Raw genomic sequence first — 23,750 nt, 5'->3', positions numbered from 1 at the left:
TTTCAGACATTTACTGTGCAAAATCTTTTTCCCGCAGCTTTTCAGCATTGAATGAAGTATTCTGCAAAGTTAGATCCAATATCAAAACCAGCTGTGGCATTACATTTATAGTAGATATAAAGCAGCAGTTTTATCTTATTAATGTCAACTGCAGCTCTGTACTGCAGAGGACTGTCCCACTTCACATTACCAGGAACATTTAGATTTCCATCTTTTGGCCAGTTTTAAAAATGTGTTGCTATTCGCCATGGAGTGAAATAGGGACATTTTGTTAGCTCAAAATAAACCGTTATATTCCTGTCCTATCACAGGATTCATTTGACAAGCCAACATCTTGTGACCCAAACTCTGAGGCCATTTTAGGGAAAGAAAGAAAGAAACAAACAAAAAAGCGAGAGAGAAACAGACATACCAGAAAGCAGATATCGGGTTTTGTATTTATGGTCTCTGGAACCTCCATATGTTAAAAAAAAAAAAAAAAAGGGAAAAATCCAAATTAATTCAGTCTGTCCATTTATAACAGGGTTAAGCACATTTAATCTTGAAGAGGATTTTTACTGGAATAGAGTAAGCATTGGTTTTGGAAAATCATCATTTACGACATTTAAAGAAAAAAATGACGAACATCCCCGTGTTGATCATGTTGGAAGGAGACAACAGACAAAGTGTGATGAGTTCTGGCTGCTCTCCAGTTGGGCTGGAGCTGAAAGTGTGAAGTTTAAACTTTTGCGGATTAAAGATGTTAATCACATAATTTAGATGTGCATTCAAATGAGCTGGGAATCTCAGTGCAGACTGTCGTATTTCTGGAAAGAAAGGCTGATGGAAGTCAGCTTTACAGGACAACATGGAGAGTATGTTACCTGGAAAAAGTCCACACATGCACAGGGAAAACATGCAAACTGAGAATCCCCTGAAAACCAAAAGGGAGACTGCTAATCACTTCACATTTACATTCACTTTTCTTTTTTTTTTCTTTTGTTCATTTTACATTCATTCTCATACATTTTGATATATTTCTGATTCAAACAAGTCTTATTAGCCCAGATGAAGCAATTAAATAAAGGTGATTGCTGTGGTTCATCAATATTCAGTGAGCAAGGTGCTGGATAAATCTGCGGTATTAAATATTGACCCGGCGCTGCAGGGGCCCGTCTTTGATTTATTTTCTGACTAATGCCTGCTCCAGAAAACTTCCCAACTTCTCCCTTTGTCACAGTAAATCCCTGCACTGAGAGACACTTTATTCACATGGTCGGAGGTCTCACACAATTACTATTTCTGTAATGAATTACTTTATAATGCTCTTCATAAATAGTTATCAGTCAGCCAAATGTTTGCCAGGGGAGAATAACTTGATGTGAGAAAGCCAGAAGTCCTGTGGGTCTCCTTTATTCCTTTTTTTCCCTTCGCCCTCATGCAGCAGGCAGTTGTTGGAACGACTGCAGTACATAACAGGCTTAGACCTTGCAGCACACTGCAAACCAGCCTGTGTATGCAGGGACAAGGCTTTTTTAAAACACTGTTTTCAATTGGGTAGGCATGAAATGGGATGTGACGGATGAGCAGAATCTATTTTTGGCTAAACATTTCTGAACCATGAGCAGAATAATCAGCGTTTTCACTCAAAGCAATAATTCCTTTAAAAGCTGAATTAGAGGATGCATGTTTTTTCTCCTCGTATTTTAATTCTTCATTAGCGGCCCACACGGGCTTTCATCGCGAACACCGTGAAACAATTAACTGTTTGCTTTGCTTATGCTTTTGAGCAAAAAATTGGCCTAAAGGACATTTGTGACTGCAATAAAATGTGCTGTGTCAGAACCGTGTGTGTGTTGAATGTTAATAAGATGACAGCTCTTTCAATTTCTGCCAAACCTTTTGTCTGACAGGAATTCAGTGGCTCTGGCAAGCCTGCGCACCTGTTTGTGCTCCTCATTGTGCCCGTTTCCATCCAGTGCTGCTGAAGCGACCTGCTGGCTGACTGCAGGCTCCGTAAACGCGGCGCTCGGGCCCAGATTTTCCTGCTTTATTCATTCTCAGTTAGACTGGATGCACGTGTAAAGACATAACTTTCCTATAATAAAGCTGTAAGCACAGTGTCGCACTGTCAGTTCAGCCTTGTGTCTCTGCAGGACAAAACAATGATGGCGATGATGATAATGATGATAGCAGAGAATGAGTGCAATGACAGAGAAAACACAGTCAATTGTGCAGCTGATTCCTCTCATTTACATACTGAAACACGCTGGAATCTCCCAATAACTGAGTGAAGAGACCCGCCCAGATAATTCCTTGGTAAATGTCAGGGAAATGAGGCTGAGTGAGGCTGCTGCAGTCTTCCTCTCTGAAACTGATAAAGGTCAGTCAGCATGTGGAAATCCTGCCACTGAATGCTTATCTCCTTAATAGCTCCCCCTGTCTGAATACTGTGCATGAAGCACTGTTATTAGATCTTAATTATTTTTGCCTTTCAGCACAGGGATGCTGCAGGGTGTTTCTGGAGGTCATCAATATCTCATCCTCATGATGTATCTTCTCACTGCCTGGATGCTGTGTCGTATGCACAGTAAAACTCCCATTAGGTAGTTCACTGTCGGGTTGTAGTTTATTGCTTAGCTTTTCATGTGTGTGTGTGTTTGCTGCTCCTCATTGATTTGATTTTGTCCCAATTTTTTTTTAGATGCTGTAGAAACATTTAATCAACTCATTGATATTAATGATACAACTAATTAAATTGTTTCTGTAAAATAAGTCAACACAGCAGTCAAAGCTAATTGAAGTCATGCTGTTTGTTTGTGATTAGTAGGATTGCACATTGATTTTGTGTTTTACTTACAATGTGTGGTCCGATACAGGCTTCTATATTTAATTTATTACGCCATTCAGATTCAGTTTTCCGTCAGTTTGTGTTATAGCTTCCAGCAATCCATGGAAAAGACCAGAAGATGCATGGGGAAGTGTGGTGCTAGTTAACGTCACTGAGTTACAGTGTTGCACCACTGCTTGGCAGAAGATCAGTCACTCGTTTGTATTTTTTCAGCAGTCTTTTGCCAAAGCTGTATTATGAAATGCAAATAGTACAAAGTAGCTCTTTTGTCCATGATAAATGTTGGTGGTGTTGATTGCAGAGATCTGCTGTAACTTTTACTTTCAAAGTGTAAGTACTCATATTATAGTCGGTTGATTGAGGGTTTTGCTGCTGAAAATGATCTTTTTCATTTTGAAAATAGCTGATATCTGGCTTTCAAACAAGTTTCACTGCCTGACTGTGTGCAGTGTTAATCTCAGGGTAATCTTGTGAGAGGTGGCAGCTCGTCTTTGCTTGCAATTCTAAGACATGTATTAGATTTTTCCTGCCTGGGTCTTCTGGTGGAATCGCATACGTTTGTATACAGGGAGGATACTTTTAATCCCTCTCTGCATTAAAAGTAATTCAGCACCACCATCCACCCCAGCACATCGTGCTGTGTACATAAAGCGCCAGTTATAACAGTCATAACATGGTATTTAACATTGTAACAGGGATAAAAAGGGCAGAAAATCATAGGCAATAATTAAAAAAACTATTCTTTATTTTATTTTATGAGCTGTTAGATTTTGGGAAGCAAAACAGTGACTTCTACTTGCTCCCTTAAAGTATCTGGGGCCTTCAGGATGTCTCCACTGAGAGTCCAGACACCACTTTAATGCTGTTACTCCTTTTTTAAATGCAGAGAGACAAGACGCTTGTCGACACCATTGAGAATAATTACTTGTCAAGGCAGCTCTTCTTCCTGCACAATGCCTGGATATATTTTAAAAAAAGTCAATAAATTATTTTCACAATTAAAATGTCAGGGAGAAAAATTAAAAAAATACTCAAACTCTGTAGTGATTGAAGCTCACGTGGGCTCGGTGCTCTGTCAGACTCAGTGCTGGTACCACCTGCTCCCCTGCCCTGCATTCCCCAGGATTAGTTACAATTCCTTCTTAGCAGAAGTCACAGGTCAATGTTACTGTTAAACCAGGACTTTACAAAGGACCCCGAGGTGACCTTGAGGGTGCCTGAGAAGTTAAGAAAGATATCTGCTTTGCATGTTGCAATATATTACCAGATCATTGTTTGAACTGTCAACCGTCTGTTAGGGTTTGTGTTTCATGTGAATGTTGTAGTCACTGACTAAAGGATTCTAAGAATTTCTCATTGATGTGGAATAAAGGTCATGTGTGGGAATGTGTGTCTTTATGAGACGCCACGGTCAAATGTTTTGTGATGGGAATTTTAAAAGCAGCCAGTAACGATCATGGAGGAATGATGACTTGGGCAGTGAAAAAACAAAAACACAACAACAACCAAAACGTTCCGCTCCTTGCGCGAAATAGTACTCAGTGGATAGCAGGACAATCACAACCTGGAGAATGGCAATGGATGTTTTTGTGAAAAAAAAAAACAAACTAAGCAATTTATATAGAGAATTTCATCTGGACAGTCCGAAATGAGGCACGCCAATTGTAACTCTTCCCAAAGAAATTGAGCAAAAGTGTAGCTAATTCAGTTCTAAAATGAGGGAGTGATGAAAGGTGGAGAGGGAGGAAGACCAAACTGAGAAGGAGGAGGACCTGATGAGCGACTGAGGCATCCCTGTGAAGGCTTTGCAGGGAGGTCGATGGTTTATCTCCAGTCACCCGGCAAGTGTGGCACGAAACCCCGACGTATGAAGCAGGACAGAGTGACTATAGAGAGCTCTCTCTTCAGCTCGCATCTCGCTGGCTCCGCTCTGTCTGGATATCAGCTGCTGGCAGAGACCTTCTTTGTATCTTCCACCTGCCGTACTCACGATGAGAGGATTTCCATGACCTGCAGCAGCGCAGCGAGCCCTGCAGCCGATCCACGATGATTCACGACCTCACAGTGGGTGAGACCATCGCTGCGATGGATTATACGGCAGGCTTTAGCGTGTTTCTTCAGTGTTTTGATAGGAGTTGTGTGAATACATGCAGGGCTTCAGTTTTTAAGTGGGTTGGTGTCGTCACTGCCTTGGTAGATTTGAGCTGTGCAGGATTCTCTGGAAGTGTGAGAAATGGAGAGGCTTTCAGTCCACAGAGTCTTGCCCCTCGTGCCCTTTCTGCCAAGTCTTGGCTGTTGTGTTGGACAGGGATTACCTCCAGCCTTTTGTTGTTCTGCAAGAAGTTGGGCCGCGCCAGGGCCAAGGCGTTAACTGAGACTCCCAGTTGTTGCAGCACTGCGAAACACAAGCCTGGACGTTCTTCTCATCTGAATGGCTCTGCTGCTGCTTTTATGCATTTCTTGTTATAAGATCGGGCTGAAACCAGATGATTCTACCTTCTCACGTTACTCCTATTTACAGTGCACCAAACTCTGTGTATCTAGAGTAGTTTATGCCTGTAAATCTCTACATTTGTTTAAAAAACAGCATTTCCCCTTCACCAACTTTTTAAATGAAACATCTTGCTTTCCTTAAGATCTTTGGTATATCTTTACCCTCCTTATCTGGCCTGATGAAAAGAGCTTGACTGGATGGTGCAGTGCTCTTCCGTCCTGCTACATATGAGTAGTTTAATGTCCTCCGTCCTTGTAATTAAAACTGCATCCAGCCATGATTTGTTGGAGACTGAGCACATCAACTGTACACTCACATCATGAACGATAGATATTTGTCGATTGCGTGGTGAGTTGTTGTGACCTAATCAACCTTTAAAAAGGAGCCTTGACTGTCAGATGGTTTGACAGATGACCTTTCTGTCGTGTGTTTTGCCTTTCATTTTGTTAAATGCGTTATATGGCGGCAACCTGTGATTTATGTGCAATCAAAGCACGCAATCTTGTTTGTGTTGTTAGATTCTGTCATCATGCTCTGACATTACTCTGACTACAAAGCTGTATCCCTGATATACAAACCAGGAGCCGCTGTAGTGTACACGGGCACGGCTTCCCCCCTCTTCAGCAGCACCTTCGCGAGCTTTTGTGGAAACCGGTTTTGTGCAAACAAACAGATCTACTGTGCTGCAGTGTGTGGCTCGTACACTAACTGGGGATGCTGCAAATTCCGTGACAAATAGTTCAGAAATAATGCGGCTAAAACAAAAGCCTCAAAGAATGCAGATTCCTAATTAAGAGGGGGAGCTGCTGCAGTGCTGTGTGTGCCCAGCGCAGCTCAGCAAATTATGAGCTGTTACTGGAAACAACACTGACTATGCCCATGTGGTGTGTCTTTCTTTTCATGAATACATCAGCACATGCTGTATGCAGTCAATGCACACATGTTTCTAAGCTCAGTGCATGGCTCTTTTGTAATGTTTTGTGTGCGTGTAGAATTGGTTCATCCCCCCCTGAACTTCGCTGAAGTATCAACTCATAAATCTTTCCACTCAGCTTGTTTCTCCTCCCCTCTGCTGCATGGCGTTGCAGTGGGAAACCGATTTGTATTTGTACCATTCGGTGCTTTTACAGTACATAAAACTTAGCAGCTATCCTTCAGAGGATTCCCCCCTTACTGCTTGATATATAGCCATTTATTTTCATTTACTACACTTTGAGTGAAGATCGAGTAAACATGTTTATCACATCCATTTGTTTATCTGTGCCCCTGTGCATGTTTATGGAAAAGCAGGCTGTGTATTTAGCCTCTGTACAGCAGTATTTACTCAGTGTTTACAGCAGACTTGTGCACAGTGTTTTTCAGCTGTGGAAGAATATGTTGTGCACGTTGATGATGTGAGGAAACATGAGTGGTTCAGGGGAAATTAAAAAATGTCCCGTAAAGAAAATCAAGGCTACAACACAGGTTTGCAGTTCAGTAGATTCTTGTTGACCTTGTTTTTCACACCTGGAAAGGACAAAGGTCTTGTACTAGTTATGTAATTTAACACAAAATAATAAGAAGGCTTGTATTTCCTGCTAAACTTTTGGATAACAATGAAAGTCAGTCAATATTTTATTTCTGCCAAACACATTCCTAAAATTGTGTTTATATCTACCTAATACGATTGAAAATGTTGAAAATGTTGCTCTGTGAAATAGCAGCATAGAGACGGTGCCACAGTTTGAGTTGATAGAGTCAGTGGCGACCAGCAGTTTCAGTGGTCCTCCGTTTATAGTTTTGTGTAAATAGTGAGAGCAGCCAAATTAAAAGCTTAATGAAAGACTGAAGCAAAGCCTGTTATAATTGTTAGATGATGAGGCTGAGAAGTAGCCCCCAAGCATCACTGTGTGAAACCAAATGGTTTGCTTTGTGCTGCAATCTGTTATTCTTTTAGGCAGTCGATGTATAAAGTTTTTTTTTTTTTTTTTTTCCACATAACAGTCTGCGATCAGGAAAAATTTGAACATCATTGCAGTTAAATATTGATAACATGTTATGAGACTAAATATTCCATTTGATTGCCATGTTGAACTAAAGTAAATTCACCCATGTTATTTCCTAATTTAGTTTGTATTCACATATAGCATCAATAGAGAGCAAACACAGTCTTGACAGGATGTTTTCCTCCCCTCGTCAGTAGCAGCGTGACTGTCTTCTGTTCCTTATTCTGTCATTCTGACTCTAACATGCCTTTATGCTCTAGTTAAAGCACTGAATGGCCTCATCTAATTGAAATCAATAAAGCCTGGTGAGCTGGCTTTGGGAGATTGCTGAGCGCCACACTTTGTGAAAAACAATATGAGCTGAGGCTCGCTGCAGTGCTACCATGGATCTTTAAATGGTAGGCTGAAGCATCGGTGTAAGCAAAGACAATGATGTGTTTCTGTTGCCTGAAAGTAGTACTAAAACACAGATGTGCAGCGAGTTGAATTTGGTAAACAATTTGTCATTTTCCTTCTGTGTTGTTTCTTCTTCAGCCACAACCTGAGGGCGACTTCGTTTAGGCATCCTGTGACTGGACACATCTCCCCTGAAAACATAGAATACACACTACAAGACAGGTGAGCTGCTCCCTTTTCTTCTGAACAATGCACATAACTACGTTTACTCTGAAATGCAACGAGCTTATTTAGAATGAGAAGCAGCTTTTAACTTTCCGATAAGCATATGGCAGTGGCAAGCAGTGACAGTTAACATACGATTAAGGAGTCATCTTAGAGCTGCGGCCAGTTTATTTTTCTTTCTAAATTAAGCTACATTAATTAATTATCGTCATGATTCTCACATCTCACGCTTCTGACGTGTTATTAGATTTCAATTACAGAGGGTTCTCAGCTTTACTCTTCAGCTTAATGAAGCTTCTCCAAAGTGACACTGACATGGTGTAGTGGTTAGCACTCACCGCGAGAATGTTCCTGGTTCAAGTCTGAATTGGGCTTGGGGGCCTTTCTTTCTGGAGTTTATATGCTCTTCCTGTGTTTGCACTGGTTTTCTTCAGATACCCCAAAAATGTGGATTTGAGGTTAACTGATAACTCTAAATTGCCTGTGTGCGTTCCTGTGTGATTAATGACTTAATTACAGAATGAATGCTGCTTTGAAACAATGAATCGCTTCTATACTGTGCAAACATGGAATGTTTCTCAGTGCACCTGAGTTGGAGCAGGCAGATGAATGTGATGCATGAAACAGATGAGAAGGATGGAAGCTGCACAGTTTGAAAGCTGTAGGATGGAAAAAGGGCACAGCGCACAGTTGTCTTGAGACTGGAAGATTAAAATGTGAATAAATGAATGTGATTTTCTTGTTTAAAAATAAACAGCTATTCATTCGTTCATCTACCAAAATGTGTTTTACGTATTTAATTCAGATTTTTACATCAAATGCTCAGAAATGGAGGAATGTGACTAACTGCAATTATAGCCAAATGTGCGCGCACACACACACACACACACACACACACACACACACACACACACACACACGCCTAGAAGCACTTTGGAGTAACAGATTAGCCTAGCCGTGGGAGAATGCTGTTGTCCCCACAGAGCTGTGTGATGTGTGGTCAACGTGTGATGATCAAACACAGCAAAGATTCCACTAAAGACACTGAAGGCATTTTGAAATGCAGACACGTGAGTGCTGCATTACATTTCTACAATGTCCTCGGTTAACATCTGCTTTTTGGATTTGTATAAGATGAGCAGCTTTTAAAGTTATAGTTGCCTCACCGGTACTGGAATTACTCTTGTAATCCTTTTAAATCCTCATCACTGTTAAGAATAACATAAGTTGTAGAGTCTTCTTACAATATGGAATGGCTGCCATATCAGCGGCGAGGAAAGAATAACCGCAATAATTATTTCTGGAGCAGCAGGAGATTATGCTGAACTGTGGCTCAGTTGTCAGAGCAGCAGATCTTTCAAGGTTGGAGGTACGATTCCCAATCTTCGCCTGTCCATTTGTTAAAATCTGAAGTCAGTAAAGTTTTCCACTCGATGTGCGAGGATCTTCTGTGACAGCCACCACTGGTGTGTGAATCATTGTGTGATTGTGTGTAAGAATAGGTGAAGGTGACTGATCATGTAAAACACACTGGCACTGCTGAAGCGGTAAAATAAACTGTTAAAGTAAAGTTGATTTACCTTTTATGTGACAATAACTCTCCATGCTGGGATTCAACACAGAAGTTAACCTTTGTTCTAGTCTGTAATACTCGGTAAAGACTATTAAATATACATTATAACATAAATGTACTATATACAATCACTATTTTTGAGGGTGTCCTAACCATTTTTATGCTCTTGAAGTTTAGTCAGTTTGTCACGTTGAGGTTTGATTTTTGATTAAAATAAGTCAATCAGATGCATGTTTAAAACACCAGTTATGGCATTAACTTATTATATACAGTGTATGAGGTGTCATTGGCATAATTATTTGGATTGATCAATATTAGCTTAAAAATTCAAATCATTCCATCAGTTTGACAATGAAACTTTAATGACTATGGAGCGGCTTTGCCTCAGCTGGTCGAGCAGATGGTTGTTCAATCCCAAGCGTGGCGAGTCTATCCCCTGTGTCTGTCTGTCCGTGTTTCAGTGCGTTCCTCGGTGAGCCACTAAGCCATAGGTTGTTTCTAATAGAGTTCAGGTACCTTACATGGCAGCTGTCACTGCTGCAAATGCGGGGCTGTGACGATGCAAGTGAAGCATGTATAAACAATACGTGCTGATAGTGACTGGAATTAATAAGTTAAATCCTTGTTTCTTTTTTCATTAACATGATTCAACATGAATACTCGTACAACTCATCATGTTGTTTATATTGATTTTTTTCAGAATTAAAGAAAAAAACGAGGCAGCATAAGCACTTTCAGTATGTGGTGTGAGTGCAGGTAAACAAACACATTCATCAATTGATCAATCAAAAAAGGTTCCCACCTGGTTTCTACATCTACCAAATCTCCAAGCCCATGGTTTATGGAAAACAGAAAACCTCATACAACTGTTTAGAGGTTGAAAAGCACTCCTTGTAATAAGTAAGCTCAGCCATGTGTAAAACTGGAGCTCTTTAAGGCTGTTTCTGCTTTCCTGTGGAAACTCCAGCACTCGTCTTTTCAAACCTCCTCGTTAAAATCCCGTTGTGGACGTGACTGCGGCGCGGTGCGTGACAGCCACCGCGCAGTGCAGGCCGGGCTTCTCTGTGAATACTTAACTGCTGCAGACCTTTCCTCGGTCATGGAGATGTTCTGGGATTCATTCTGGTTCTAATGATGTGGGAATATGAAATTGGTTCCTTGTATGAATCACTGAATCACTTCTAAGAGGAAGAAGGATTTCAGCGCTGTACCCTTGAGACCTGTATCGGATTGAGCACAGAGGCGGAAAGGCAGCTTCGGGAGGCCCCTCCCCACAGAGAGGTCGATCAGCCGGAGCTTCAGTGGCCCGAAGCCTTTGACTTTGTTATAGATTATTACACAATGATCAATTCATTAACTCTCCTTATGCACGGCCACTGCCTGAAAGGATTTAGAAATGTCAAATAGACCTTCCTCCCTATCATAGCCAGAGATGGAGCCCAGCGACTTCCCCCCTTCTATGCTATACAATATGAAATATTGCCTCTTAGCTCCACATGCCACAACAAATCTCCCGGGGAACTGCTCCAGTGACAGTGGCGGTAAACAGTATGAAAGCTTCACATAAAGGAGTAGAGTCCCCTTGATACGATGGTAACATCCTGTAAAAATACTGGCTGCTGTCCAGCGTGTGAGTGCAGATATTGTAACTTTTGTTCCACTGTGGACTCTCTCTCTCTTTCTTCTCATTCCACCAGTACTTTTTGCTTTAGTCTCTGACATACCTTATCTCGTTTTCCCTCGACAGAATGTGGTGCAGCACAGAAAGCAGGGGGAAAAAAGAACAGCTGCATTAGTGCTGCTTTTAACCCCTTTGTGGAACAAGGTGCTGGGTTTGTTTCTTTAAAAAAAAAACCAAGGACAATATAGAGCTGCTTTCTGAGTGTGAATGTTCTCAAACCCATACCTGCTATTGTGAGCATAGAGTAAACAAGGAGGTTTTCTTGGTTGAATTCTTTAGATCTGGCCAATACCCTGAACATCTCTTGAAAGTAGACTTTCTACTCTTTAAACAACACCTGGATTCACATAAACTGACCTGAAACCTTTTAAAGAGACTGTTTTTACTTGAATGCAGCTATTGAAATTATCCCACATTTTGTCTTCTAGTCTTCATAATACACCTGGATTTTTCAGATCCGACCAGGACTCTTCACAACAAAACTTAGTTCTTTAAAAAGTCGACACATCACCTTTCAACAAGAACCAGATTCTTAAACCTACAAGTGGGTTTAAAACACCTGGACTCATCAACCTCGCCTGGAATTCAAAAACAGACCTCTCTTTGTTACTTGAATTGATCGCCTGGTCAATGAATAAACATTAATTCTTTACACCAGAGTGACATTTAACCCAGACTGTTTAAAATTAACCTGCATTCTTTAAACCAAACCCTTTAAACACTTAGTTTTCCCCAAGGTTTTAGCAAAACCAACCCACACAGATTTTTCTCTACCAATTGTTAGATGTGCTTGTTAAAGGCTGTGCAACAAAGTAACAAAAAATAAATAAATTGTTGAACAATAGCCCTATTGGAACTGTATGTAATATGAGTGAAATAGAAAAAAAAGACAACCCTTGCTTACAGTGCAAACCATTTGGCCAACTTACTTGGTGGTTGTCACAGTTTTTTAATTGCACATGCTCGACAGTTTTGTTTCAGTTTCAAGCTTCATACTAATGACAACAGGTACAACATCAGTCACATCTAAAGTCTCACATAGCTGCTAAAAGAAGAAAAATACCAACATTATTTTTTATAAAATGAGAATATGGTAATGACACAGCAGGGAGGTAAAGCAACGGGAACCTCGGGGTATGAAAGATGAATTTCTACTGAGAAAACATCACCGTATTTCAGCAACTCACTTAATTTAATTGCACTTCATAATGGTATAATAAATAATAATGTTATTAACTTCACATATACAGTTTTCTTTCAGTTTGACGGGGAAAGATTTTCTCTGTTGTCATATACATTTTGTGAGTGACTTTAACTTCGCCTACTCGATATAGGCTTCTCTTTAATGGACCAAAAACATGGTTTTAGGGCCAATTTGTTACTACAAAGCACCCCTGGTGTACCCTGGTTTGAACCCCTCCTCATCTGGGATTGGCTTGAACACTCCAGTGAAGGTGATAAAAGTCGACAGAGACGATCAGTAGATGCTAAATCATATTAGATTATATTATTTTGAGGCAGTTAGCACTCTTTTCTCACAGCGAGAATATCTTTGCATTAATATTAGGAGTGTGGGTCCTTCTGTGTGGAGTTTGCATGTTCTCTATCTCAAAATATACTGAATCATATTATGCAACCTAATGAAGGGAACAGCAAGAACTGGTGAAGACGCTCGGCTTAGAGTCTTTTAAGATAAGTGTGTGTGTGTGTGATGTGTGTCCTGAGAGGTCAGTGTCAGGCCAAGTGTGTATATGAGATGGGTGCCCTGAGGTTAGTGTGAGACCAGACTGTTTGCCGTCACTGTTCACTCAGCCAGTGGCTGTGACGGGCCTCACGTTGCTCTCAGGAAATAGTCACATCCTCTCTATCTGAAAGCTCAGCACAGGGCCGTGCTCCGTTTCACTGCCCGTCAGGGGGGTTGAGAGGGAACATCACCACTCAGCTCCTCATCCGGTCTGTGTCAGTGATATTCTCTGACTGCAGGTTAGAGTCCCGCATGTCCAAGTCGGCGGCCAATCAGAGATCTCCCAGCATGGTCACAGATTCTGCCAAGGCTGTGACCTCTGCAGCAGTGGACGGCACCTCAGGGTCAAAGGTGAGCATCCTTAATGGGATTTTCATATTTTTTTGCAGCAGTTGTGGAGAGAACAAAAAAAAAATAGAATCTACTCGTTGATTTTCATTTTTGTCATGTATCATAGACTTCTAAATAATTTCTAGGTGTATTCTAGGTTATCTTGTGATGCTTAGCTCCCGCTAATTTAAACAAATCTGCCTGATCAACCCAAGAAATAATTAATCTCATATACCGTTATTTATTATTACTTAGCAAGTTTAGTTTTACTCGTAATCAAACTAATCGTGGATCTGGTCAGATTATTTTGTCATCGAACATGTTTTGTTTCTAATTATGACACAGATACATAGAGCACAAGTTTAAAAGTGAGTCTGTTTCACTCTGTTCTTTCCAGCACAGTGCATCAAATTACTGGAATAAATTGTAACAGATTGCAAAGGAACCTTGCTTCATGCCAGGGGCATTTTTTTTTTTTTTACACCTCTTTACAAATGTTAATTATTCCTCAAATGGGCTGATTGTTATAAAGGTACTTGTGAACTATTGGTTTGTTTTCTGTCATTTTTTTCCACTTTTTTTTAATTTACCTTTGCACAAGGATCCAACCTGGTCTGAAGTGAATATAAATATACAGCCACTTGGTATTTCCATGACTTGTTAAAAGTAATGCCATTAGAGAAGGCCATTTACTTTTTTTTGCTGACAGTAACAGAAATGTGCTGCCAAATGGGCCACAGTATTAAATACTGCATTATTAAATATATATATAAAACTAGCCAAGTCTACGCTGCAAGTCGCTATGGCTGCTATAGCGACCCCTGTAAAAAAAAAGAGAGAGCAGCCAAATTAATTCTCCTCCTCACCTTTGGCTCACAGTCCTTCAGGAAACCCAACCTATGGTTGCCACTTTCGTTTTTCCTTCTTTGCTTTGTGCAGAACTCCAGAGGTACGGGGAAAGTGCACAGTTTTGGCAAGAGAGATCATGCTATTAAAAGGAACCTCAACGTCCCGGTGGTGGTGCGAGGCTGGCTCTACAAGCAGGTAAGAGGAAGTTTTCTGTGACTGCAGATGAGCATCCTTCACAGAAACAAGGGTTCAGTGTGTTGTGTGAGCATTATACACAGAGTCTCAATCAAAGTCAAATAAACATCTGTATTGAGGGTTTTTCCTCTGTTTTCAATGATTTCTCAGTTATTTTTTAACAATTATCTTTTAATGTCTTGCTCAGTGTGATGTATTGTAAGCTACATGCTTTGATTACCTTTACACAAACCCTTTAATTAAATAGTATTAGAACAAAAAGTGTTCTTTGCTGAGTTTAATGATGAAGCTGCAGCTGTACTCAGATGCTGCAAGAAATAAAGCAGTAAAACTAAATTATTGTCCTGGTTATATGTGCGTACCAGCCCTCCCAGCACCCCAGCACCCCACGGTCACCGCTAATGAGCATGTTATCCCCCAAACTACACTTTTTAATTAAGATGTGAATTAAAATCCGTGCCCAGGAGAGCCGTTTCTAAACCCGCCGTGCGCTTTGTTTCCTCCCTCACCTCCAGGACAGCTCTGGAATGCGACTGTGGAAACGGAAGTGGTTTGTTTTGTCAGACTACTGCTTGTTTTACTACAAAGGTGAGTCTATGAAAAGTGCACTTGGTCAGGGGTGACAAGAAATAAAAGAGACTTGTGAAATCAGAGCTATAAACATCAACTGATGTCGTTTTGATTAATGGCACGCTTTAATTACACACATACTATCTCCCTTTTTTTTCTCCATTAACTTTTTCTTTCCTATTAACTTATCAATATGGGATGTAACCGCTGCTTATGTTGCCATAGCAGCTACCTGCTCTCCTCCATTAATCACCCTGAATAATACATAAGCCACACGCCACGCCGCGCTCCACGCTGCCTCGTGGCCTCGCCGGGACAGGAGTCACCCATGGATTACGCCTCACTAATATTGTGGCTGTTTGTAAATCTGCAGAATTCCTGACGGGATCAGGTGTTGTTTCGAATGCTTCTGACGATACTCGGCGTGTGTGTGTTTACGTGTGGTCTCGCTTCACAGACAGCCGCGAGGAGACGGTGCTCGGCAGCATCCCTCTGCCCAGCTACGTCATCGCGCCGGTGGAGCCCGACGACCACATCAACCGGAAATACGCTTTCAAGGTAACACTGAAGTGACCTTGAGCCCAATCTTTAAAAATGATCATGCAACTCATCTTACAAACTTTTTTTTTTTATATATATATTAAGTCTCAAGAAGTTTTCATTTTGTATCATGATTGATTTATTTTGAGAGTTCATAATTCAATGTTAAAAAGTTGGAAAAAAAAGTCAATCCCCTCAACGTTATTGCAACAGTTATTGACTGATAGAATTTTACATTCATAAATCATTGAAATCATTTTTTTTATGTTTTATATGTCAACATGAAACCTTGATGAACAATTAATTTTAAAAGATTATAACTAACTCAATCTCCCTTGCATGGTGGATATAATCTTTTAAAATAAATATGTACATATTTAACTTCATAGAGTTCTAATCAGAAATATCCAATACCTCTTTAAAAACAAGCACTGTACATTTTGCAGTAGACAAATTCCGTGAAAGTACTAATTTATTCTGGTCGCATTATGTTAAGTGTGCGATATGATCAAATTAGCAGCTCACTGGTTCCACTTTGCCCTCCTGGATCAGAACATACTGTTCTGCACAGGTTGCATCAGAGCAGTCTGAACATAATGCGCACGGGGGGAAACGCTTTACAAGTTGAATGGCACCGTACATGAAACAATTGTATCATTTTCACTTCAAGGGGGGCGCCAGGCCTTCACTTGTATGCCGCAAACTCTTTCCCTCTTTTCTTTTTGATGCATTCCGTCAGAAGAAAGCAAAGGGATTTACTGTTTGTCTCTTATGTGATGATATATGTTAACATTATCCAGCTCGTCTTTTGTAGAAACGCAGAGTGTGTTGCGAAGAACAATGAATGTTTGATGCACTGCTGCAGCTTCAGGGCATTCTGCTGCAATCCCTTTCAGCTCCTTTGTACTCTGGATTTTTGCGCTTGGATTTTTGTGTGTGAACGTGCCTGAGTGTGTGTGGATGCCAGACTGAGCATGGATGTATGTGTGGTTGCCTGGCGCATATCTCCTGTGTATTAAAAAAAAGAATTGCCTTGCATACAATGGATTTTGTATGATAATTATGCTACTGGGAATATTAATTATTCATTCAACCTATTCACAGTCTCCTCCCCCTGCTTGTCGGGGAGTATATGTAGCATTAGGTGAGACGAGCCTGAGCTCGGCTGCACCACCCTGTAGTTAAGGACCCGGCCAACCCTCCCCTCCCTGAGCCATCATGCATTAAAGAGCTGGAGATTTCATTATGGGTATCTGAGGTGCTTTGGAAAATTTCAGTTACTGCTAAGCAAGCATGACAGCTGCTCAGGAGACGGTGTTGTTCAACAATGGGATGTTCCAGGTTGTTAGAGCTCCTGACATCATGTGCAGTGAATTACAGACTCCGCTCTGTGCAGGCCTGAAAAAGCCAAGCTGAAATCTTGAGTGAGAGTCGGAAAGAAAATATTCTTAAACTGTTTGATTCACAGGTGAATGGAGAATATGTAGTGTAAAAAGAAATGGTTATGTAGAACTGCAGGCTGAACTGCTGAATTCACATTTTTTGCTTGGATCTTTTTATTTTGTGTTCACATGCTAAACAGATGAATCTGAAAAAGGAATGATATTCATTTTTTATTTATTCATTTTTTTTGTGCACCAGTATTGCAAAACATTGTCATCAGGCTAAATGTTGGTCAACACACCCGCTCTCACCAACATCAACATAACCAAAGTAATCATCAGTCTCTCTGGATCAGACCGTGGCATTGTGTCGCCCACTGGAGGTTGATGGGATTTTAAAAATTAGAAAAAAAAAATGGGTGCATGTGATCCATGCAATACAACTGCTTTGCTTTTATTTTGAAGTTGTCTGATTGACTGTTTTCAGTAGATTCAGTTTGTGCTCGTGGGCATCGTCACACAGTGAAATAATTACTCTGCTAATCCTTGGGTTAGTAGTGAAAAAAGTGACCAGTTGACTAGTGACCGTATTTCATAACTTTCACGTGTATTCCTGTATCTCGAAAACCAACAATTACAGATGAATTGAAGTGGTTCTGGACAATAAGTGTAACTTTTTCCGGATTTCTAAAATTACGGAGAACTTGAACCTGGACAATATTACTGCTTCCCATGTCTCATCATAACAAAGATAATTTTTTTTGTCTTTTTTATGAGCAGAATTGGTGGCATGTTCTTTGCACTTAGAAGGCTGCAGGATGTCAGTTTTCAGGTGCATGGCATAGAGCCACAAAGCCATATTTAGGTTACTATTGTGCTCATAATTCATTATATTGTAGAACATGTTGTATCAGATATGGAAAAAGGTCTTTTGTGATACATTTTTTTAAAAATATAAGACATTAACTATGTATGGTTTTACTTACTTTATATTTACTTTAACTTAATAGTAAATATGAATGGTATAACAAACTTTAAAAAGCAACCAAACTGAAAAAGTCTGGAAATATTTGACAAAAACAAGGTTAAATCTGATAAATTTTATCTATATATTTGAGTTTGTCAAAACTGAATTGCTCACCCCTAGTCTGCATTTCAAAAAGTGTGTTTTTAACATGTTCAAACTTTGCCGAGCTCAGAGCAGACACAGCTGTGCTCTCTCACACAATTTATAGCATTTATGTCACCCCCCCCTCCAGTGATGCCTTTAATTGTTCGCTCTCAAAGCCCTCATGATGCTGCACCGTTACTCATCCCGGCTTCTGCGCTGACTCCCGAAATAGCGCAGCTCGAGCGATTTCTGTTGTCTTATTTTAGAGGCGGCGCCAATCACCTGTAACTTCCTGTTGATTTTCTGTTGTCGTCTATTTTTTGCTCATATCACTGTGTTTCTCTCATTCCCTGTTGGTCAATTGCTTCCCATTGTGACCGGGTGTGTTTGCGTGGGCGGAGTGAGTACTGTTCTCTGTGGGCGGCGGTCCTGCATCACACAGGCTTCCTGTCTTGCATGAATAGGTATTTGATTTCACTTTAGCCTCATCAGTGGGACACCATCCTCCACTCATCTGCCAATGTCTCGCTGCTCGCTGCTGACTGCACATGTCAAAATGTGCGTTTTAGCCTCACCATGAACAGACAGGTCATCCATGGACAATGCCAGACCGCAAAATACTGCCAGTCATGGAAAAGTGAACTTAATATTGGGAAATGGGGACAGCTGTTTAACACGCACATCGATGCTGAAAAGTGAAAAGTCTGTCATCTATTTGGCAGGCACTCTATATAAATCCACAATAAGGCAACAATACACACTGTGCGGTCAGTGGTTCTGGTATTTGTCTTCTGACGCTGCTTATTTATCACTTGTCACATTTTTACCATCATGAGAGAAAGGGGTGGCAGGGTCCCCGCCATTTTTTTCTCACAGTATTGTCTAATTTCATTGTGTTTCATCAGCCATCCATCCCTTGATGCTCATGCATTCATTTTATGTTGTGATACAATACGACATTAAAACCGGTCTTTCATGTGATTCTCTTATTGCATTTTTTATGCAGTGTTTGGTTCTCTTGAGAGGCACTAAAGTATGGTATTTAATTGGCTGGTGAGTATCCTATATGGCAAAACTGTATAAAACTTAAATTAATGAAAAACTTAAAACTTGTATGGAGTTCTTATAAGTATAATGCTGTGAGATTAGTTCCTAACAATGCTAACTGTAATTACAAATAATAACATTCATGTCAGGTTCTGTTCTTTCACAGGTATGATATCAGTAACATCTACAATCACATTCTGTCCACAGTGTGTTTAATGTGTTGTAAGTGATTCTTATAGGAATTACAGCAAATGTTATGGTTAAATCCTGTATTTTCAGATTTGTTCCAAATACATTTTGCAGCTCTGAAATGAAAAGGTAAATTTTTTTATGAGGAAAACTAACAGAACTACAGAATAGGTCACAAAATGATCTGAAACTGCAGAATTATACTGAGTGAAGCAATGCTGTGGTATATTTGGTTGTGAAAGTTAGGGTTTGCTGGATTTCTGCAGTATTTAATCGCCTTAGAAGTTGTTAGAGTCACAAAAGATAAGATACAGTATGTGTGGTGTGTGATTGTCTATGCGTATTCAAACAAAACTTATATTATTTTCCTTCCTTGCTGCTGTTTTGTGTGCTAAAGAGATTTCAGTTGCTTTTTTTTTTAACTTTGGGAAAATGTGACCTGTGTTTCGTATTTTGTTTCTCGCCAGAAAGAACAAAATATTTCCCTTTTGTCGGCTGCAGATCTTTGCTTCCTCCCTCTCAGTGAAATTTTGCAGTAAACTTCACTTTTCTGACAGCTGTCAGTGAGCAAGAAAACACAGTTGTTCACATCTCAGCATCTCTGGCAGCTTCCTCCTGTTTTCTCACCTCTCTCTCTCTCTCTCTCCCTCCCTCTCTCCCTCTCTCTGATAGGCGAGCCATACAGGAATGCGCTCCTACATTTACAATAAGAACTCTGTGATTGGCTCTCAGGCTGAACACTCGGGGATGCGGACATATTTCTTCAGTGCGGACACACAGGAGGACATGAATGGCTGGATCCGGGCCATGAACCAGGCTGCGCTGATGCAGCAGAGTCACACTATAAAGAGGTTTGTCTTGGACTACAGCGCAGCATTATCTTGCGTATTACCATCCTATTCCACAAGGCACAGCAGCCACTGTCTGCAGATTATATCACAAACCAAACCAGAGTCCCTGATTTTGCCACTGCTTATGTTTTCAGGTATCTGCAGTGGTTTTTGGAGCGCAGTGCTGAACAAGCAGCTGCGTCAGTATCAATGAAGTATTTTTTATTTATTTGCTTTTTACATTTTTTTGAAGAACCTTTCGCAGCAGGTCCAGCCCAGTCTGTATGTGCAGGGCCACTGAAATGCCTGCAGTCGTCTTGTGCAGGTTTCACTACTGCATCTTTGTTTGCATTACTCCCCACAAGCCTAATTTGGATAAAGCTTTTTAGAAAGATGGATGGTTTGCTGTACTCAGCTTGTCCATTATCACACCTAGCCAGCTGCCAGTTGAGGTTAAAGCCATAATCATGAGGTTTAAGGAAGATAAGTGAGCATACTTTAATTTTATTTTACACAAAGGAAAAAAAAAAAAAAAACCTTTTGGATGTTCTAGTTCTCTGTGCATATTGTATTTGTGGTACCTGCACTATAAATACATCTTAGATTAAATGCTTGTTTCCATTTTTTGTAAATGATCTATGCAATGACGCCACCTACAGAGCAATATCTGCCAGTGCTCCCACAATTTCTTTTGTGCAGTCTTTGACTCGCCCTTGAAATAGAACATTGAAGGAAATGCACTACAATGGAAGGAACATAGATAACATCATAGCAGCACATTTATTCCAGCATTTGCCCTTTACCACAGCAACACCAGTAATATAGTCTTTTTATAGCTATTCCTCATTATATATTTTATCTCCTCAGATTCAGTCATTTGTTTAGAAATCAGTAATATTCACATAAATGAGGGTTTTGAATATTTAAATGACATAATAACAGTGTCAGATAAGTAAATGCATAGTTTCCTTAGTGGGGAAACTCCATTTCCTGTCATATAAACCCATTAGTAAGAGTGACAAAAAGGTACTTGAGGAAGAAAAAAAAATGACAACCATTTACTTTCTTACAGGATTTGCTTCACCTTTTTCAGCCTCCAGCAAGTTCTCCATTATTCTTTTTTTTTTCTCTCTCTGCAGAACAATCTCAGCAGGTGTCGGTGGAGATGTAATGAATAACTCCATACGGCCTGGATTTGTTCTGCGAGAACCTCAGTAATGATTCTCACCATATGGACGTGCGTGTCTGAAACACGGACTGGGAAATTAACTCCGTGTTCGTTTCATTGAAGTGTCCATTGTGCTCTCTGTCTAATGTAATTCCACTTTTCATTCATAGTGCTGCACTTCATTGGTAATTATGGCGAAGAGCTGGAATCAGGTGTCGGCTAACTGCAGTGTTAGAAATTTTAATATAAGGTGTTTCTACATTCCAGTGCAGATCTTCTGCTTTTATTTAATTTTAGTATCTGTCTGAATATTTAATACTTCAACTGTACTCTTTACATTTTTGGCAGGGAGGTGGAGAAGCCAGACAAAGCTACACAGCAGGCAGTCCCACAGACAAACCACATCCACATCAACCAGAATCCCAGGACAGACAGAGAGGAACCTCAGGATAACGGTATCAGACTGGCTCATGGCGATGAGGGGAGGTACGGATTAGAGATCCAGGTGAAGCCCAGCCAGTCAGTCCCGCAGGAACGAGGAGAGAGACTGTCTCCGGATGCTGCCGTCAATGGTGCCGCACTCAAGAATGGACACCAGACTGTAATCCAAGTGGCTCTCCCGCCAGAGCAAAACGGAAACCTGGTCTACCAGAGGGGCTTTGTTTCTCGGATGGACACAGAGAAGCACGTTCAGAGGAAGAATACGCTGGCTCAGGTGGAGCATTGGGTCAAGGTTCAGAAAGGGGATCCACCTAAAAGGTCGGTCTTTAAGTTTTTACTGTCAGTTTGAGTTGCCACCACTTCTCAGCCTCAACAGGATAATTGATGAGGAAAAATCCTTGAGTAGATGTCTCCCTCTAGTGGCTGAAGTGGCGAATCGTATATTGGAAGTGCATGAACATCGCATTTTATTTCAGGGCCCACATTCAGCACAGCCTGATCTTGACTGAACGGGACCAGTACAATGATAATATTAACTTTTTAACACAGACATCCACAACTATAACTAAGTCTCAGTCCCAAAATTACAGGAGATCCTGAAAATAGACATTTTCTTCAGAAATGCGCAATCAGAAATGTAGTCAGTACTGCTCTTGAGAGTAATTTGAGCAAAAGCTCATAATTTCTGAAGGAAATATACATCCATAAACACCATTATGAGGTAGTAAACTGGGCATCATTGGCTTCTCAGCCGTGAACATTATTGCCATCTGCCGTTCAGTTTTGTCTGTGCTACAACATGACCTCTAATGAAAGAACGAGTGGAACAACGCACCAACATACTGCAACCAGTTAATTATCCTTTGTCAGATTAGAGCAATTAAAGTGTTCTTTAGTGTTTCTCAGTTGTGTGCCAGATTTTTCAAGTGGACCTCGTGGTTCTGTGTGTTTTTCCGTCGCAGTGCTCCCTCTGCAGAGTATAACCTCCCTCGACGGACGCCCCCCCTCAAGCCCAAAGCCAGCACGCCCGACGTCACCTATCAGTCAATGCCAAAGTCTCCCCGCCTCCCATCTGGCGGCAGCTCCCCCCCAGCAACGTGCAACCTACCCAGTGACTATAAGTACGCCCACGACAGGCTCAGCCACTTCCGGATGTCCACCGACGAGCGGATGGCCACCAAGGAGGGGATGGTGTGGCAGCTGTACGAGTGGCAGCAGCGGCAGCAGTTCCGCCACGGCAGCCCCACGGCCCCCATATACACCGGCCCCAATTTCACGGACTCCTCATCCTTCAGGGTTACCGTGGAGATGCCACGATCCATATCCGTCCCCCCGTCGCCCTGCGAGGTCCCACCGTCAGTGCCCTCCTTCAAACCCCTGTCTCCTCGCAGGCCGCACACGCCTTCAGACAGGCGCACAGTGCGGCCGCTGGACGAGGCGGCGCCAGGGGACAGCACAAGGTCCAGCTCCCCCGGACACCTCTGCGCCCATCTTTCCCAGGTACGGCGTCTCAGGACCGGGAGAGGAGGCAGTTTTATTATTGTTGGTTTACTTGTTGCTAACAGTCGCCAAGCAAAACAGCTAAAAATAACTTGGATCATTTACTTTACTGTCATAATATAAATTATAAAAGAATGTTTATGTTTCTCCCGATGAAGCTTTCAGATGAAATAAAAACATTCAGATTCAAAAAAATACTATATTTAATGAATAATCTTTGAAAAAATTCCTTTGGTGTTTTCTTTCAGTTTCACATGTTAATCAGGTCATAATTATTACATACTGTAGTGTAGGTTAGCAGACATACAGCCCGGTCCAGTTGTAGGTCATCCCAGTGGAGCCATAAATTAGTATAACTCATAAATTTGGAAAATGCAAATACTGGTTTACTGATTTTCTTAATCTCATTCCGTTTTTAAAAGAAAGATAAATAATAATGCTGGTCTAGTTTTATGTTTTTATCAGTATCAACAAACACCACGAGAAGCCTCAAACCAACGGGGAATTTATCCTGCTGAATTAATGGATATTTATTTATCATGTGTCATTCATTTTCATGCACATAGCCGATGTGACTCATCCCTTTTAACAGTGCGAGTACAAAACGGAGGCCCGCCGGCTCAGTAACGTCTGGATGACACAAAACTGCACTCTGGAGAACAGTTTTCAT

The 23,750-nt window shown here is 41.0% G+C and overlaps 1 protein-coding gene across 1 annotated transcript in view; it reads left to right on the top strand.

The window, feature by feature from the left end:
- Positions 1-23,750, top strand: part of plekha7b (pleckstrin homology domain containing, family A member 7b) — a 54,293-nt gene that overhangs the window by 10,613 nt on the left and 19,930 nt on the right. The window contains exons 2-9 of the mRNA XM_030094425.1: positions 7,844-7,927; positions 13,168-13,279; positions 14,198-14,302; positions 14,818-14,890; positions 15,330-15,430; positions 19,814-19,992; positions 21,488-21,898; positions 22,543-23,080. Coding sequence (XP_029950285.1) covers positions 7,844-7,927; positions 13,168-13,279; positions 14,198-14,302; positions 14,818-14,890; positions 15,330-15,430; positions 19,814-19,992; positions 21,488-21,898; positions 22,543-23,080 — 1,603 coding nt within the window. The remainder of the gene's footprint in view (positions 1-7,843; positions 7,928-13,167; positions 13,280-14,197; positions 14,303-14,817; positions 14,891-15,329; positions 15,431-19,813; positions 19,993-21,487; positions 21,899-22,542; positions 23,081-23,750) is intronic.

The sequence above is a fragment of the Salarias fasciatus genome, chromosome 1 (genome assembly GCF_902148845.1).
Source record: "Salarias fasciatus chromosome 1, fSalaFa1.1, whole genome shotgun sequence".
Classification (NCBI taxonomy): domain Eukaryota; kingdom Metazoa; phylum Chordata; class Actinopteri; order Blenniiformes; family Blenniidae; genus Salarias; species Salarias fasciatus.
Note: the sequence above shows the minus strand (reverse complement) of the source record. Positions and strands in the feature narration are given on the sequence as shown.